Source organism: Esox lucius, chromosome 11 (genome assembly GCF_011004845.1).
Source record: "Esox lucius isolate fEsoLuc1 chromosome 11, fEsoLuc1.pri, whole genome shotgun sequence".
NCBI classification, from domain to species: domain Eukaryota; kingdom Metazoa; phylum Chordata; class Actinopteri; order Esociformes; family Esocidae; genus Esox; species Esox lucius.
Genome location: NC_047579.1, coordinates 2,111,992 through 2,131,346, shown reverse-complemented (window position 1 = coordinate 2,131,346; position 19,355 = coordinate 2,111,992). Strand labels below are relative to the sequence as shown.

Here is a 19,355-nt window from a genome sequence, read left to right as displayed (position 1 = left end):
CATGGTGTGATGGTGGTATCTGGTGGAGGTGGAAATCTGACACATGGTGTGATGGTGGTATCTGGTGGAGGTAGAGATCTGACACATGGTGTGATGGTGGTATCTGGTGGAGGTGGAAATCTGACACATGGTGTGATGGTGGTATCTGGTGGAGGTAGAGATCTGACACATGGTGTGATGGTGGTATCTGGTGGAGGTAGAGATCTGACACATGGTGTGATGGTGGTATCTGGTGGAGGTGGAAATCTGACACATGGTGTGATGGTGGTATCTGGTGGAGGTAGAGATCTGACACATGGTGTGATGGTGGTATCTGGTGGAGGTAGAGATCTGACACAATGGTGTGATGGTGGTATCTGGTGGTAGTGGAGATCTGACACATGGTGTGATGGTGGTATCTGGTGGAGGTAGAGATCTGACACATGGTGTGATGGTGGTATCTGGTGGAGGTGGAGATCTGACACATGGTGTGATGGTGGTATCTGGTGGAGGTAGAGATCTGACACATGGTGTGATGGTGGTATCTGGTGGAGGTGGATATCTGACACATGGTGTGATGGTGGTATCTGGTGGAGGTGGATATCTGACACATGGTGTGATGGTGGTATCTGGTGGAGGTAGAGATCTGACACATGGTGTGATGGTGGTATCTGGTGGACTGCTGGAATTATTCTTCTATGATAATAATGCCTAAACATTCAGTTCCATAGTGTGATTCATACATTTTACATGTTTTGTCTTATAATGGTACTGAAAAATGTAAACTACAGAGTCTGATGTGAATGACATCTTATTCATAAAGTAAGGCTTTGCTAGTGTTTTCATAGATGATGCCACCAAAGTCAGGAAAGTAATTAGCAGTAGTCACCCAAGTTTAGATACATTTTTCTAGTATAGTATATTTCAAAAGATGATTCAGAATCTAAACTCAAACCCAGATATCTCAAAAAATCTAACCCTATTTTTCTATTTCATGTCAATGCCAAATAATAGTCATTAATTATATGTTGTGCCTTGAGTGTAATAATCGCACTTTACAAACAAATTATTATTATTATAACTAAACATAGGAGGTATGATCAGGCTACCCTCACCTGGTCCTCTCAGTCCACCAGGTTTCCTGCTCCCAGCCCCCTTCACCCCCCCCTCCTCTCTTCACCTGGTCCTCTCTGTCCACTAGGTGGCTCACTTCTCCCAGCCCCCTTCACCCCCCCTCCTCTCTTCACCTGGTCCTCTCTGTCCACTAGGTGGCTCACTTCTCCCAGCCCCCTTCACCCCCCCTCCTCTCTTCACCTGGTCCTCTCTGTCCACTAGGTGGCTCACTTCTCCCAGCCCCCTTCACCCCCCCTCCTCTCTTCACCTGGTCCTCTCTGTCCACTAGGTGGCTCACTTCTCCCAGCCCCCTTCACCCCCCCTCCTCTCTTCACCTGGTCCTCTCTGTCCACTAGGTGGCTCACTTCTCCCAGCCCCCTTCACCCCCCCTCCTCTGTTCACCTGGTCCTCTCTGTCCACTAGGTGGCTCACTTCTCCCAGCCCCCTTCACCCCCCCTCCTCTCTTCACCTGATCATCTCTGTCCACCGGACGGCCTCTTGGAGCTCCATCAGCCTCTCCTTGTACTGGTTCCTCTCCATCAGCACCCTTGCCATTTCCACGCGTGTAAAACGCCTACGCTGCGTCATGGTAACATCCCCATCCACCATCGGAGATGAATACTGAGGGAGAAATTAGACAGGGGAGAAGGAGACAAGGGAGCAGGGGACAAGTTGGAGAATACAAGTTAGGAGGAGTGAGTAGAGGAAATAAGGAAGGACAGAGGGGGGAAAAGGGATGGGAAAAGGGAGGAGAGGATGGAGGAGAAGATGAAGGAGAAGAAGCAATGTGTGTGAGGACACATTTTAGGTTCCCTGACCTAATTGTAGCGTCCCCAAAGTGTCCTGTGTATTTTCAGATTTTCTTATGAACAAGCTGAGCTGGATCAAAAACAGAGCTTGATTTCCGTTGTTGAAAAAAGCATTAGTATTTTTTTGTTTTACCGTTATTCAATGAAGTGCTAGGACAGTTTCTTTTGTGGAACAGTGGTTCTCAAACAACTGTAGAACAGATGATTATGAGGAACATAATAATGTTCAACAGCCATTCCATTAATTAGGTGTAAACCAGAACTATTACCCATGAATCAACTTCCCAACTAATTATCCAGCCCTAGGCTGCTTGAATGAGCTAGTTCAGCGCAAACTTTGTCCATCATCTTATCAACATTCGGTTTTGGTTGAAAGTTGAAAAGACAAGTTCCCCAGGATGTTCCTCTCACCTTTCCTGATCAACCATCATATCCAACATTCTACTGTTGTATTTCTGTATTCTATATTGTTTATAATAACCCTTTGAAATAAAAATTCAACCGAGAAAGTGAGAAAGCTGCAAAACATTTGCAAGAAAGTCTTACATAAGAACTCATTATGAAATAAAATGATTACGTTCTTAGACCATTTCTTAGACCACTTAATATTTGGTACAGAAATCTTTGTTTGCAATTACAGAGATTATACGTTTCCTGTAGTCCTTGGCCAGGTTTGCACATACTGCAGCAGGAATTTTGGCCCACTCCTCCATACAGACCTTCTCCAGATCCTTCAGGTTTCGGGGCTGTCGCTGGGCAATACAGACTTTCATCTCCCTCCAAAGATTTTCTATTGGGTTCAGGTCTGGAGTCTGGCTAGGCCACTCCAGGACCTTGAGATGCTTCTTACGGAGCCTCTCCTTAGTTGCCCTGGCTGTGTGTTTCGGGTCGTTGTCATGCTGGAAGACCCAGCCAAGACCCATCTTCAATGCTCTTACTGAGGGAAGGAGGTTGTTGGCCAAGATCTCACGATACATGTCCCCATCCATCCTCCCCTCAATACGGTGCAGTCGTCCTGTCCTCTTTGCTGAAAAGCATCCCCAAAGAATGATGTTTCCACCTCCATGCTTCAGGGTTGGGATGGTGTTCTTGGTGTTCATCCTTCTTCTTCCTCCAAACACAGCGAGTGGAGTTTAGACCAAAAAGCTACATTTTTGTCTCATCAGACCACACGACCTTCTCCCATTCTTCCTCTGGATCATCCAGATGGTCATTGGCAAACTTCAGACGGGCCTGGACATGCGCTGGCTTGAGCAGGGGGACCTTGCGTGCACTGCAGGATTTTAATCCATGACGGCGTAGTGTTACTAATAGTTTTCTTTGAGACTGTGGTCCCAGCTCTCTTCAGGTCATTGACCAGGTCCTGCCGTGTAGTTCTGGGCTGATCCCTCACCTTCCTCATGATCATTGATGCCCCATGAGGTGAGATCTTGCATGGAGCCCCAGACCGAGGGAGATTGACCGTCATCTTGAACTTCTTCCATTTTCTAATAATTGCACCAACAGTTGTTGGCTTTTCACCAAGCTGCTTGCCTATTGTCTCGTAGCCCATCCCAGCCTATCCCTGATGTCCTTACACAGCTCTCTGATCTTGGCCATTGTGGAGAGGTTGGAGTCTGTTTGATTATGTGTGTGGACAGGTGTCTTTTATACAGGTAACGAGTTCAAACAGGTGCAGTTAATACAGGTAATGAGTGGAGAACAAGAGGGCTTCTTAAAGGAAAACTAACAGGACTGTGAGAGCCGGAATTCTTACTGGTTGGTAGGTGATCAAATACTTATGTCATGCAATAAAATGGAAATTCATTATTTAAAAATCATACAATGTGATTTTCTGGATTTTTGTTTTAGATTCCGTCACTCACACTGTACCTATGATAAAAATGACAGACTGCTACATGCTTTGTAAGTAGGAAAACCTGCAAAATCGGCAGTGTATCAAATATTTGTTCTCCCCACTGTACTTAAGACTATTCAAGTCAATATTTTACAGCTTTATTATAGTTTTATTATCATATCTTTATTTCAACAAGGAATACAGGCCAAGGCCTCTTTTACAGCTAGGCCCTGCGTATACATGTTTGCGCATACTGTTACGGTACAATGATTAAAAACAAACAGAAGAACAGACAAAAAAAATGATCACAGATAGCAGAAGACAAAATACACAGGTGTTATTCCCTTAGAGGCCTCAGGATTTTGTGGATATTGTACCTGGCAAAGACTGTGGGATCCCTTAGGACACTGTAGATCATAAAACGCTTCTAGACTGGCTGGAAAATTGGGTAGGACTCTCCGGACAGTCCTTAATTGGTTCAGATCTTATCTAAATGGCTGGAGTTACTTTGTCACCATTGGTAATCATGAATCTGATAGGGTGGCTATGACATGCAGAGTTCCACAGGGATCAGTTCTCGGACCGCTTCTGTTCAATCTCTATATGCTACCTCTGGGCCAAATTCTACAGAACAACAACATTAACCTCCATAGCTATGCACATGATATTCAAATATATATGGCTCTCGAACCATATGACAACAGCTCAATAGACTCACTGTGTCACTGTAGAGAGTACATAAATACCTGGATGAACCAAAATTGTCTACAAATAAACCAAGCTAAAACAGAGATTATTTCATTCAGAATGCTGCTGCTAGAATGTTAACCACGACCAAGAGAACAGTGCACATCACTCAAATCTTTGCACTGACTTCCAATCAGTAACAGAATAGATTAGAATCACTGAATGATTTAGGCCCAGAATAAATTTCTGATATGTTTGATGTTTTGATTCCAAACTGGACAGGGCTCTTAGATCCATGAACTCAGGTCAGCTAGTAGAACCCAAAGTCTAAATGAAACATGGCGAATCTGCATTTAGCAGCTATGCTGCTCAAAACTGAAATAAACTACCAGAAAATCTTAGACGTGCCCCAATCGTAGCAATTTTTAAACCTAGGTTAAAAACACCTCTCTTTTCACGCGCCTATGACTGAGCGCTTAAACTTTACAACATTGTTTAGCCTTAAAACATTGTTTAGCTTCCTCATTTAATATTTATTTATTTATTTTCTTATTCAATGTTTTGTTATTATGATGTATTTTTATATTTCTCTCTTTCTTTGATTCAATGTTTTATTATTTCGTTATTCTATTCCTATTTTGCTGTTTTACCAATTGTTCTTCTGTAATGCAAGTTCTGGTGCTATCAGAGGAATAACCTCTGTGTAAATGTAACAATCTGCTGATGACGGATAATACAAGTTCTTGTGCTGCTGTTTAGACATGGATGTAGGGTATTAATTCACAAAAGGACTGATTTATCATTTATCCAAGCGCTGGAACAGTTATGTGAGCTATAATTAATTGAGGATGAATATTAAATGCATGTACAGACATGGCATACAGCAGTGCTCATAAGTTTGCATACCCTGGCAGAAATTGTGAAATGTTGGCATTGATTTAGAAAATATAACTGATCATGCAAAAAAACTTTTATTTAAGTATAGTGATCATTATGAAACCTTAATATCATCGAGCCACTCAAGGGAGATCTCAAACGTGTGGTTCATGCAAGACGATCAAAGACTTTGCATGACCTGGCATTTTACCAAGCTGAATGAGCAGCTATACTACCTGCAAGAATTCGTGGCCTCAGACAACTATTACAAAAGACTGCACACTGTCATTGATGCTAAAGGGGGCTATACACAGTATTAAGAACTAGGGTTATGAATACTTTTGAACAGGGGTCGGTTCATATTTTTCTTTGTTGCCATGTTCTGTTTTATGATTGTCCCATTCTGTTATGACCTACAGTTGAATGTGAATCCCATAAGAAAAAAAAGATGTTTTGCCTGCTCACTCACGTTTTCTTTACAAATGGTACAATTATTACCAATTATCCAAGGTTATGCAAACTTTTGAGCACAACTGTAAATGTCCTGGAGACATAAATCAACTAAAATAAATAAATGTAATCGTTTGATTATTTTACTCACGTCATCACCAACTTCATCCTTGGAGTCCTGTGATGCTCCCAGAGTGAGAGCCTCAGCTCTTAACCTGAAGTGAAAGTCACACCAATGGATTTGAATTGACCAAGCACACACATGCACACACACAGACAGACACAGACAGCCACGTCCCTCACCTCTTGAGCTCCTCCTCCAGTTCTTTAACCTTGGCATCTACTTTGTTCTTGGCACTCCTCAGGGCTTCCAATTCCTCTCTGAGAACCTCGTGCTCCCCAGAGAGTTCATCCACTTTGGCTATCAAGTCGTTTTTCACAATATTCAAAGCATTTCTAAAGGGGGAGAAAAGCAATTCAATAATTGGCGTCCTTAACTCATCAGTCCAAATCCATAAGTCTTGCATAACTTTGAATGGTATTTCAACAGGGAAAAGAGGATAAACAAACGCACACACACACACACACACACACACACATATTCATATGCACACACACACACACACACACACAAATGTTTGTATGCAAACATGCACGCACATCCACAATCTCTTACTTGGTCTCCAGAAGCTGTTTGTTTTCCGTCAAAAGATTCTCCACCTCCTTACCCATACCTGTAAAGTACAATGTCAGTGTTAGCATGAATTAGCCCTAACATCACACTTTTCCTAGCCTGTTCCCAAATCAGTTTTGGCTTTCTTGACAAACATCAGACAAAAGAGCACAAACCCATCAGAAACCAGACTACACTCAATCTACAGCTATTTTAACACTGTAAGACAAGGTTAGGCAGCTCTAGTTCTAGAGGGCTGAAATATTTCTGGTTTTCTTTCTCTTCTTTTAAACGAATACTCAAATGGGACACTTGGTAAGGGCAATTAACACCAGGTAGATACAGAATTATCTCAGTCCTTATGAATCTATACTCCGAGTTGCCAACTCCTGCTATATGAACTCTCCAAGTGTTCATTAACTATAAATGCTAGTCCTTCCCTTGAACACATGTATCATGTACAATCTGGGGCAATTCATGGATTAATACAACTGTAGTAAAGCGTAAACTTCTGGAGGTTTCAGGTAGCATGATTGGTGTTTAAGCCAGGTACCTGCAAGTACATGCAGTATATACATTGTGTTGGCTGTGACATGCACAGAAAGGTTTTAAGGTTTCAAGTCATCCAAATTGTTTTGTTTTTCCATGCCCTTTCATAATGTCAAATAATACGAAGCAATGGGTAAAATCAAACAAAATGATAAGCACATTTAAAGAAAAAAGCTAGCCATACTCCAATGACAACCAACAGCCAATTGTAGGAAGTGACATCACATCAAAGGCAAAGGGAGGGAAAGACATCAAAGCATGGAACACAGCAGAGCCGTGACATCACAAACAGACACAGCAGCATGGGTGGATGACCACAGGCAGAGATGCTACATTAGGCTAAAGGGAGCCTTACCGAAAAAATCATCACGGACTGGAGAGAGAAATAGAAAAAGAGAATGAGTAAGTGGAGAAAGAATTACAGACGCCAGATGGAGAAAAACAAAACAAGTAGAAAGAGAAAAAGCAGGGAGAATAAAATAAAGAGAGGGAGAGAGGGAAAGAGAGGGAAGGGTAAGATAAAAGAAAGAGAAATAAGAATGTTGATAAGCACTGATTTTACACTGTGAAGCTTTAATTGCTAAGTAGTTTCCCACACACCTGAATTTTGCTTGATATAATGATTCTGCTAGCAGAGAACAACATATAAACTGACAATACCTAGAATTATATACTCAAGAAGAACAATATTGTCAGTTTAGACTCAGAGTCATGCGAAGATGTATCATGATTAACCTCAGGGCTTAGCTTTATTACCTAACAAACAACCAATTAAATAGAGTATGATATGGAAAATATCTGGACTAAATGAACATTTCGAACAAATGTTATAGCCCGTAATAGCCTGGGTCAAACCACTAGGGAAAGCCATCATTGTGTGTGTGTGTGTGTGTCACGGAAAGACAAAGGCACGGGTGTGTCTGTCTGTATTTATGTGTGTGAGAAAGCGAGGCTTCAGATACACACCTGAGAACTCCCCTAGGGGCGTGTCCAGCATACACAGGAAGGGAGAGAGGAAGCACAGACAAGGGTCAGGGGTCAATAAACGGACATCATCACAGTGACATAAACCAATCATGAAGTTCTGTCAACTTAACCCACTTAGAAAAATTAAACAAAGGCTAAATCAAGACTAATTTGGCTTGCCATATAAAAACAACCATTCGGATATATAAAATCAATGGGTGGTATAAGGGACTGCAGCCATGGTGACAAGCATGACAGCGGCAGAGGATGGGGGAGCGGCCAGGAATGCAGGGTGGTGGTGAACATTGCGCCGTGTGTAGGGTCAAAGTTCAGCATCAGGCAGCGCTATGGCAACAGTGACACAGCCAGTGACAGAGCCTCCAAACATAGCACTTAACTGAAACGTTTACACTCAAAATACATATCACTAAGAAATAACTATATCAACTTTTTGAGGTGTGGGGTCCCACTGGCTTAGCACTAAACACAAAATACACAAAGATAGAATTCACGTTCCCGCCTGACCGCATGGCAGACGCCAGAACTCGAAATGCTGGATTGCTTCTATCAGCTAAGCACATCATACATGCTATTCACTATGGCAGATATCTTTAAGTAATCAATAACTAGGCAATAGCACAAGAATAATATTGGTTAACTTGATACGCCAAGGACAGCTTCTGAACTGTGTTAAACAGCCTTCACTTTTCCTACCCTACAGAGCTGGAATAAGTTTCTAAATAATGCCAATATGTTATAGCAATCTTATACCCGACTGTGCAGTTGATGACATGGCACCCAGCCATTGGTAAACTGTCTACCACTACCTCATTCCATATACCTCAACCAACGCTCTTCTGATTGGCTTACCTAGAAGCTCTGCCCCAGCGTCCACATCTCCGATGATGTCCGATTTGGCATCCTTGATCTCATGGTAGAGAGAGTCGGTGTTGATACCGAACGCTTCATTCACAATGCCTTGGGAAGGACTGACACACATACCGATATGTAAAAAAAAATGTGTGTGTGTGTGTGTGAGGGAGTCATCTGTGTTTGTCTGTTACCTGTTTCCTCCCCCGTAGATGCGAGGATCCACACACATGTCTATCTCCGGGGTGGAATCGATGATCTCTTGGAATTCTGACCATTCATCGCTGCTACCCATACCTGATGAAATATACAATACATATAGAATACCGCTACCCATACCTGATGAAATATACAATACATATAGAATACCGCTACCCATACCTGATGAAATATACAATACATATAGAATACCGCTACCCATACCTGATGAAATATACAATACATATAGAATACTGCTACCCATACCTGATGAAATATACAATACATATAGAATACCGCTACCCATACCTGATGAAATATACAATACATATAGAATACCGCTACCCATACCTGATGAAATATACAATACATATAGAATACCGCTACCCATACCTGATGAAATATACAATACATATAGAATACCGCTACCCATACCTGATGAAATATACAATACATATAGAATACTGCTACCCATACCTGATGAAATATACAATACATATAGAATACTGCTACCCATACCTGATGAAATATACAATACATATAGAATACTGCTACCCATACCTGATGAAATATGCAATACATATAGAATACTGCTACCCATACCTGATGAAATATACAATACATATAGAATACCGCTACCCATACCTGATGAAATATACAATACATATAGAATACTGCTACCCATACCTGATGAAATATACAATACATATAGAATACTGCTACCCATACCTGATGAAATATACAATACATATAGAATACTGCTACCCATACCTGATGACATATACAATACATATACAATACTGCTATTTATAAAGTATTCTATATGTATTGTATATGTCCTCAGCTACCTATACCTGAGGACATATTGAACACATAGAATACTGCTATCTATGCCCGAGGGCATACACAATAAATATAGAATTCTGCTACCTAAACCTGAGGGCATATTGAACACATATAGAATATTGCAATCTAAACCTGAGGACATATTCGTTTTTATCCTCACAGTCAAATTCACACTTGACACCCTCACTTATGCGAACCAGCGTGCGTGTTTATGTGTTTGTGCACATTACACTCACCAATGCTGACATTCCTGGTTTCCTGGGAGACCTGTACCTCCATGTTTCTGCTGAAGCGTTTGCCGTTCTTCTGGCCACGGTTCCCAGGATGCACCGGTTCAAATTCAGAGGGTGGAAAGAAGCCCTCATTGAGGGGTGTGACGGTGGCGGATGGAACGGAGGATGTGGGCGTGTTGGACTTACTTCCTGTGCTACTGGGTGTAGCCGCCACAGAGTCCGATTCTGAGCCATCCTCCTGCGAGGGGTCAGACAGTAAGGGTTAAAAAGGTCAATGGTCTAAACTGTAAAGATGCTCTCCCGTTTCTCCGAAAGTGTACACACAGATGTAGGATCTGATTTTGAGCCAGGTTGATACAGCAGGGAAATAGTCCTGCAGGAATAGGATATTAGAATTATCACATTGATTAGAATAATGGAAATTTTTGTAGGGGTGCATACATTTTCATTAGGGAGATAATAAATAATAAGAGCCTTTCAAAACATCAAATACCTTTTTCCTTTTCCTCGATGGATATGAAAACCTTATATCTGTGCACTTCCCAAATGGATTTAATAATACCGAATCATACAGCATTCTAATGATCATCGGTCTGAATCTATTAAAAAAAAAAACGGCATTGAGCAGCATATAATTATAAATGCTCCATAATGTGTCATTATAAAATGTGCAGAAAGCTTCACTTTCCTATAAGTAGATAATTATTTTACAAAAACATTATAAATTAATCAAATGGATAATCACTATAATCCTGAGGAAAGATTTGTCAGTAATTAATAACTGCTATTTTGCTGAATAATATAAGAGATTATACCTATAATACTTCATGAGTATTTGTACACGGAATTAGAAGTCTTCATGAGTGTCTACAACTATACTTATACTGCATAATTATTGTATTATATTGCATTATGAGTACATGCATGTAGAATGCTGTATAATGCATTATGCATTTGGCTGTTCCGATATTTTCTTATATTATTATTACTTTCGATATCATGACATTCATACATTCTTTTTAGATTTGATTAAAGGGGCATTGTGTAAAATCCTGTTTCTAAACAATAACACGACTTGTTGCCTGGTCCTCTTCCCTTGCCGAAATAATTGGACTAGTATTACACAGTCCTCAGTGGTTAAGGGTGGAATGGATAGTCTTGCGACTGTCTAAAGCAAGTATAAGGAGATTACATTGTCATGCAAACTGTAAGACAGAAAGTTTGAATGGGGAATATCTAATTTGATCTACATTTTGTAAACAAATATCATTTGAAACATCAACTTAACATTAACTGCAGATATCTACTAGTAATTTTTGCTTGTGTTTCTGTTAGTATTACAATAAAAATCTTACATATTGCCCTTTTAATATATACCAGCAGTTGAAAATAAATGACCCGCATTTAATACAAGTTTTATGCCCAAAAGTTGTATTAAATCAGGAAAATATTCCTGACAACTTAGGCACAACTTTGAATTTACAGAACACTTCCTCAAACATAAAACAAATTTAAAGAGCTAAGGCAAATCCCTCAAATGTATGTAATGTAAAGTTAGCATGTGGATATTTCCATTATAACTGTATTCCCTTGTCACAGTGTATGAACTGATAGATACACAGTCACACTCACAACCAAGAACATCAACCAACCAACACAACAAGAAGTCCCTGGCATACGAGGGACACCTGCAGTTGTGATGGTTGTGTCTGGGTGTGTCCCAATCGACACCCTATTCTCTTAATAGTGTACTAACCTGTAAAGAATGTACACAACATGAACACATCAATATAAGCAAAACCGTACAGTGGCATGAAAAAGTATTTGCCCACTATCAGGAACCAAATATTCAGATTGAATTTTGTTAGATATTTTTGTGGGTTGAAGAATGTACGCTACCATTCAAAAGTTTGGGTTCACTTAAAAATGTCCTTCTTTTTGAAAGAAAAGCAAACGTTTTATCAATTAAAATAACAAAAGTTTTCAGTAATACAGTGTAGATATCGTTGCATCAATCCGCGCATTCTTTCAGGAAGAGCTGTAAACGTCACAGTTAACAAAGGTTCATATTCACTAGCTAGGAAGCAAGTCACCTATTTTGTCGTTGATATTCACTAAAGGACAGTCAAAGTTTATTTGCTTGAGAGACAAAGGAAAATACATATGTATCATGTCTGACTGAATATGACCAGGAAGAACACTTTTTCCGGGGGATATAACCTTACTTGTCCAAACGAGAATACACATGGGACTTTTACACATAGACAGAACTTTTTTCAAGGAATGCAACATCGTCATGTTCTTTGAGTTAAATAACACCACTAGTCTTATTTTGGAATGTTTTGGAGTAGTTTTCCGCTTGCAATGCTGTAGTGGAACGAGGAGTTTCCAATCATGAATTTGGACAATGCTAAAAATGCTAATTACAGCCGGGGACAGAGCAGAATCACGGATGGTTGGAAAAAATGACTATGTCCATTCCAGGATTAACTTTTGCTAAGTGAATTTTTTGATAAATATGATTTTTTTATTAACTATCCCTTTAATGCTTGTACATTTTCTACATTCCTCTATTTGCCTTAATTGCACATTTAGTATTGCCATTTGTACTGCATTTCCCTTCACTTAACATCTATACATTCCACTTGTAATATACATATACTTAATACATGTACTAATTTCTGCCCTCTTCTATTTGCACTCCTGATTAGATGCTAACTTCACTTTGTTGTACTGTACTTGTACTTGTTCAATGACAATAAAGTTGAATCTAATCCAATCTAATGAAGTGGGAGATTTAACAGGAGGAAGGTTATCACTCAATTTTTAAATATAAAATATTTTCAGATTACCTCCTAGAATGGCCCTACGGCCTGCAAGGCTGTAATTGCTGCAAACGGAGAATTATTTAACGAAAGCTTTGGAGTAAAACGTTTGGTGTACACTATTATTCCAATTAAAAATCATTATTTTTAACCCTGTCAATTAAGATATTTTCCTATTTACATGTGTCTATATTTCATATTCACTCAATTTATGTTGTCATGGAAAACAAGGAAATTTCTAAGTGACCCCAAACTTTTGAATGGTAGTGCATATAGAGAGAGTCTGAAGGAAAAATGACAGCTAAGTTTGGTGCATATCTTCAGTTCTGAAAAATCTTTGTCCCCTTATTCAACCCAATGAAAGGGTTAGGGTTGTCTCTACACAGGTTCCAAAGCCACATAAAGCCTAGAGAAAACATTTCTGAACCCCTCTGGAAAACAACTGATGATCCATTTCTGTCTGGAAAAGTCACTTCTAATGATCTGGAGTCCTATCATTCAGAAAGTCACAAATAAATCTAGAGCAACCTCCAGGGATCTCCAGGCCTCTCTTGCCTCAGCAAAGGTCATTGTTCATGACTCCCTCACCAGAAAGACACTGGGCAAAAATGGAAGGTGGTAGCAAGGCATAAAACACTGCTCACTAGTAGAACATCTCATCTTCATCCGCTTATCCGGTATCGGGTCGCGGGGGCAGCAGCTCCAGCAGGGGACCCCAAACTTCCCTTTCCCGAGCCACATTTGCCAGCTCTGACTGGGGGATCCCGAGGTTTTCGCAGGCCATTGTCAAAATATAATCTCTCCACCTAGTCCTGGGCCTACCCCGAGGTCTCCTCCCAGCTGGACGTGTCTGGAACACCTCCCTAGGGAGACATCCTGGGGGCATCCTTACCAGATGCCCGAACCACCTCAACTGGCTCCTTTCGACGCAAAGGAGCAGCGGCTCTACTCCGAGTTCCTCACGGATGGCTGAGCTTCTCACCATATCCCTAAGGGAGAAGTCAGCCACCCTTCTGAGAAAACCCATTTCAGCCGCTTGTACTCGCGATCTTGTTCTTTCAGTCATGACCCAGCCTTCATGACCATAGGTGAGGTTAGGAACAAAAATTGACCGGTATATCGAGAGATTTGCCTTCTGGCTCAGCTCTCTTTTCATCACAACGGTGCGGTAAAACGAATGCAATACCGGCCCCGCTGCTCCAATTCTCTGGCCAATCTCCCGCTCCATTGTCCCCTCACTCGCGAACAAGACCCCGAGATACTTGAACTCCTTTACTTGGGGTAATGCCTCATTCCCTACCCGGAGGAGGCATTGTTCATGACTCCCTCACCAGAAAGACACTGGGCAAAAATGGAAGGTGGTAGCAAGGCATAAAACACTGCTCACTAGTAGAACATGAATGCTTCAAATTATCGTCAAGAGTTGTGGAACAATGTTCTATGTCAATGTCCTAGTCAATTTCCATGCCTAAACCTTCTCAAGATATTGTGGCAGGACCTAAAACGAACGGCTTGGAAACCCATAAATGGCACTGTGTGTTCTGCACTGAGGAGTGGGCCGTAATTCCTCCCTGGCGTTTTGGACAGAAAGTGTTTGGTTGCTGTTAACAGTGGCAGAACCAGTTTTTGCCACCAGTCAAAGGGGGGAATTACTTAGCGTATACATTATGTTGTCACTCAGTTTGTCTTTTATTTAATTTTATGTTTTGGTTGGTTGATTGATAACATTTATTGCTAAAAATATGCAAAAAATCTGTCAGGGCAAATAGTTTTTCACAGCACTGTAATAGATTAAATTCACTTAGTTGTCAATTGAACACAAAGACCAACAGAGATTTTACCCACTTCTTGATGTGTTCATGCAGGGCTACTCTGTGAAAGAGACCTTGGCCTTAGTATGACTCCCTGGTTAAATGAAGGTCAAATAAATAGGGCTCTGGTCAGAAGTGCACTTTAAAGTGAGTAGGGTGCCATTTAGGACGTAGCCTCGGTCACACCTGGTAGCCAGATGTTTGGCGGTTTGGCTGAGCTCGCTGACCTGCCAGACGTCGGTCCCAGGCATCATCATCTTAGCCCCCCCGAGACCCCCACGTACCATCCCCATGCCCATCCCCTCTCCACTGGGGTACAAGCTCAACGATGGGGGGCGATCCGCTTTGCTGCTGGGGAGAAGAGCGGAATGAGGAGGGGAGTGGGAAAACAGAGAGGGTGTAAGCGAGAGAGGGTGATTAAGAGGGGTGGGTAAGGACAGAAAAAGTAAGAACAAATGAAAGAAAATAGATAGAGCAAAGGGATTAGAAGAAAGTTTTGATGGAGAGAGGAGAAAAAGAGAATTAAACAGGGAGATGTGGAAGAATGAGGAGAGGGCCAGAGAAAAGGAGGGATTGGGAAAGAGAGGGAGGGAAAGAGATAAAGTATATTAGGTATTTAAAGTGAAGCGAAAGATAACTTTGTGGTTGCATGCTATAAAGCCTACAATCCGCTAAATCAACCACAAAAAGAAACACAAAGCTACCCAAACAGACAGACATATGGACAGAAAGACACAGGAGACACTGAAGAAGGTAGAGGATAAGGGCAAACACTCCGTGGCATTCCATATTAGTATATACTGGGGGGGATTTGGGAACTTCTAGTACAAAAAGGAAAGGCTGTTGACCACAGGTGCTAGGGCAATCATTTTCCTCCTAGTCCCAGAAACACGCAGAGCTTGCCTGGCATAACAAACCAATAGGAAAGTCCTCAAATACTGCAAATGCCCAACATTTGAAAAGGTTTCTGACTGAATCCCAGAGCACTGTGAAAAAAGCACTGTCTTTCTGTCCCTGAGCAAAAGGGTTAACTCTAATTGCTCCCATGTTGCTGTTGTAAATTAGATGACTAAAGTATTTGAAATTATGTTTTATAAATATTTCAAGCAAGATTAACACCCAGAACTGGGACTGAAAAACACTGATTGTTTGTGAGATCAGGATTGCGTGGACAGGATAAGGGGGAGAGGCAAACATATTTTTGGGAGAGGTGTTTTACCTTTTCCTCCACGTGTGGCGTTGACTGTGCAACAACAGCAGCATGAGCACAGTGAGACAACAAGAGAAACAGACAATGACGGAAAAACATACAAACACAGACAGACATTCAATGATTAGAGTAAGGCCAAATACTTTACCTTTGGACAGTATTCAGACCCCTTCACTTTCTAAACGTTTTGTTATAGACTTGATGGAGTTTAGAATTTGTACTGAGTTTATTATTATAAATATGAGCATAAAAACCAGAAAACATCTATGGATAATGTTTTAAGTTTCAAATTGTATTTCTTCATAATTGTTAAAAAAAAGTGCCCCATTGAAACTTTATTGCTGGTCTTTTTATCAGTTTGCATTGACTTTGTAGTCTCCTCATACCTGATTTAGACTGACAGTACTAATCCCCCTTGAATAACTACCAGTAACTTGCTAGTACTATTCTAGCTCTGTAAGGGTAGGGGAGGAGACAATGTTTCATGTCAATGTGTCAGGTCCTGGCTGGGGGCCTCTAGGCATCTCTATTTGCCTGGGGTCCACAGTCAGGGATGTCTACAGAGGTGCCTCTAGGCATCTCTGTGCTGCTGTTTTGATTGTCCCCAATAAGAGACAGCTGCCTCATGTTGCCTCTAACTGGGGACCCTATTTAAGTTCAGTAGCTTCCACACCTTCCAGTTCAATGTTTGTATTTGTGTGTGCTCAGTTTACGGGCTGCCTCTCATTTTGTTGTTTTCTGTTCAGTGTTGCATGGAAGAATATTAAAAGGATGTTTCTACAGAGTTACTTTTGTTTCAATAAGAACAAACAAAAGTATTAATATTGCAAATAAAAAAAATAAAAAAATGTATTTAGCAAAACATCAACTAAAAAATATAAATTGCAAATAAAATCTTTTGAAATGCAAAAACAAACTGATTGAAAATTAATGCAAATAATAATTTGAGAAGGAATATTTTGTCTTGATAGTCCAGCTGCAGTTTTTTTTCTGTCTTTGGCTATGTTACCCTGGGTTTTGCTCTCGGTTTTTCTTTTTTTGCGGTTTCAAGTGTATTTTGACCCAAGTTTCTCAGTTGCCGAGTTTAAGAGAAGAAATGCATCTCCATTGGTCAACCAGACAGGGCAACATCAACAACAGTTGTAGTTGGTTTACATTGTAGGCTTGCTACATTAATGGGTATACAGGCTATCGTGTATGAAATTTTAGTGGACGCATGTGAAATAAGCACAACAGTATGTTGACTAAACAACCTAGCCTGGGTATATTTATCTAATAGTTGTTTATATATGAGAATATTTCCATTTCGGACAAGAAAAGTTTCAATAGTTAGTAGGTATCCAACCAGCCCACTAGCACTGGCATCTTTACAACAAAGAGGATACCAGGAAAAGGCTACAGTAAATTTTGTTTTGTGCCTTGTAACAGTTGGCACAGTTAGTTAACTAGCTATTTAGAATTATATTGTCTGTCTTTAGGAGGACCAGATTACCTAAACAGGTGACTGGAGTGGAGGAGAGTGGTGAAAGACAGCACTGGAAGTAAGGTTCACATACCACGTGTATCTCATCTTCACTGAGTTTATCTATAACAGATGATACGAGTGGATAATAGGATAATAATTAAGTAATATTAATGTGTTAGCTGTGTCCCAATTCTTCACCCTTTTTCAAAACAAATTGTACTAGTACACTTCCTTGCATTAAAGAAGTCCCTCCTGTCACTGCTGAAACATATATTTATATACATCAGGAGGATGCAAGAACCTTCCTCCCTCAAAAACTTCCTTTTCAACTTTTTTGGAAAGGAAAGAAAAAGGTGCAGGGGTCTCTTAATTTTTTCGGATAAGTATATATATGTATATATTTTGATCTCAAAAATTTTTAGTTGATGTTTTGCTTTCAATCTTAATTATTGTGTTTGCAATACTAATACTTTTGTTTGTTCTTATTTAAACAAATAAACTCCACATGATTCCCTCCAACTCTGCGCCTGTGACACAAAGTTTAAAAATGAAAAATCAATAACAATCTGATTACTTTGAATTACTTTTAGATTACTTTCATATTAAGAGGCATTAGAAAACAAATAGGGATAGCCTACATATCCTACACCAGCAATTTGGCTACATAGCTGGACCAAAACGGAATTAGCATTTTAACTTATGGGTTTGGTACAGCGCATTTGGAAATGGTTTCTAAACCATTGCTTTTTACATCAATATGAATGGACTACATCTCTACATTACAAGTTATCCAACAACCTTCGATTTTCCACAATCTGGCTGTTTATCTGAACATAACCTAAAATCGAAGGATGTGTTACCCTTTTCTGTTATTTGTTTTATTCATGTTTTTAATTGCTTCAAAACATTGTTGAAAAATAAATGGCAATTTCTCAAAAAGGGTATTGACAATTGTTGTATATAAAAATCATGATATCCGTAGAACCACCAACATTGTCAAAACGTTGCAGAAACACCAGGCACGTGAACGCACGTTTGCAATCGTGAACACCCTCACACAAATACACTTCACCCGCGCAAACTTAACATGAATTTTAGGGCCAGAGGCGTCGCTAGGATCACAATACATTCAGGGCTTAGCCACCCTCCTGCCCTGCCTGGAACAGAAAGTACAGGGTTTTGAATGTACATGCAGAACATTTCGATGTACACGCTCGCAGCCTACACGTCTACAATGTCATAATGCGCGATCGGAATTACAGATGAATAGATCAGGGGCTATTTTTTAATAATGATTTGTTTTTGGTCCGTTTGAGATCCAGGTCTATTCATAAAAGATTAGGGGTTATAGCCCCGGACGCCCAGGGCTAACGACGCCACGGATTAGGGCCACCAGCAATTGATTTTCAAAACGCAAATTAACTGTGATTATACACCTGCACTCTTAGCTTAAAGTCAATATCGCCAGCAGTCAATGCAAGATAACCAATAGATGCAATATTCTGAAATGCAAAGCAAGCAGAATCAAATGGCCTACCTGTATGGACAGTGTTCATCCTTCAGCAGATTGCTTCCCAACACACCTTTTCTCCTTAAATATCGTGATTAATTCCATATAATGTTTTTATCTTGAAGGCAGCCCCATGTTACAGCTCTTTAACAAATAGTTGCCTAATCTTTAAAAATAATTCCAGTCTGAGTTTTTCAGTGTAACTCTTCTTGGCTGTATTGTTCGATGCATTTGACAAATAACCTTGAAACCTGAACTATATAATATATAACACAAGGCAGGCCTATCGCCTATCATTGTTCTGAGAAAGATGCGTCGAGTAGATAACAAAATCACCTCTAAAAGAGTAGGCTAATATTATCTTGAATACACACAGTTTTTACCAATTAAACCAGTCACTAAAATGGTTATGTGCATCCACGTTTGCGCGCATGATGATCACACACAA

General features: G+C 40.4%; 1 protein-coding gene across 10 annotated transcripts in view; it reads right to left on the bottom strand.

Moving 5' to 3' along the window:
- Positions 1-19,355, bottom strand: part of mapk8ip3 (mitogen-activated protein kinase 8 interacting protein 3) — a 72,307-nt gene that overhangs the window by 27,607 nt on the left and 25,345 nt on the right. For 3 of the 10 annotated variants that reach the window (XM_013135704.3, XM_020051204.2, XM_020051203.2), the window contains exons 5-15: positions 15,942-15,965; positions 15,007-15,073; positions 10,090-10,324; positions 9,004-9,106; positions 8,810-8,928; positions 7,940-7,951; positions 7,329-7,346; positions 6,428-6,485; positions 6,055-6,207; positions 5,903-5,966; positions 1,562-1,713 (exon numbers count right to left, since the gene is read on the bottom strand). In XM_013135704.3, coding sequence (XP_012991158.1) covers positions 1,562-1,713; positions 5,903-5,966; positions 6,055-6,207; positions 6,428-6,485; positions 7,329-7,346; positions 7,940-7,951; positions 8,810-8,928; positions 9,004-9,106; positions 10,090-10,324; positions 15,007-15,073; positions 15,942-15,965 — 1,005 coding nt within the window. Of the gene's footprint in view, positions 1-1,561; positions 1,714-5,902; positions 5,967-6,054; positions 6,208-6,427; positions 6,486-7,328; positions 7,347-7,939; positions 7,952-8,809; positions 8,929-9,003; positions 9,107-10,089; positions 10,325-14,949; positions 15,074-15,941; positions 15,966-19,355 lie in introns of those variants that run through there. The other 7 variants (XM_013135705.3, XM_013135707.3, XM_020051202.2 and 4 more) reach the window with 5 other exon arrangements.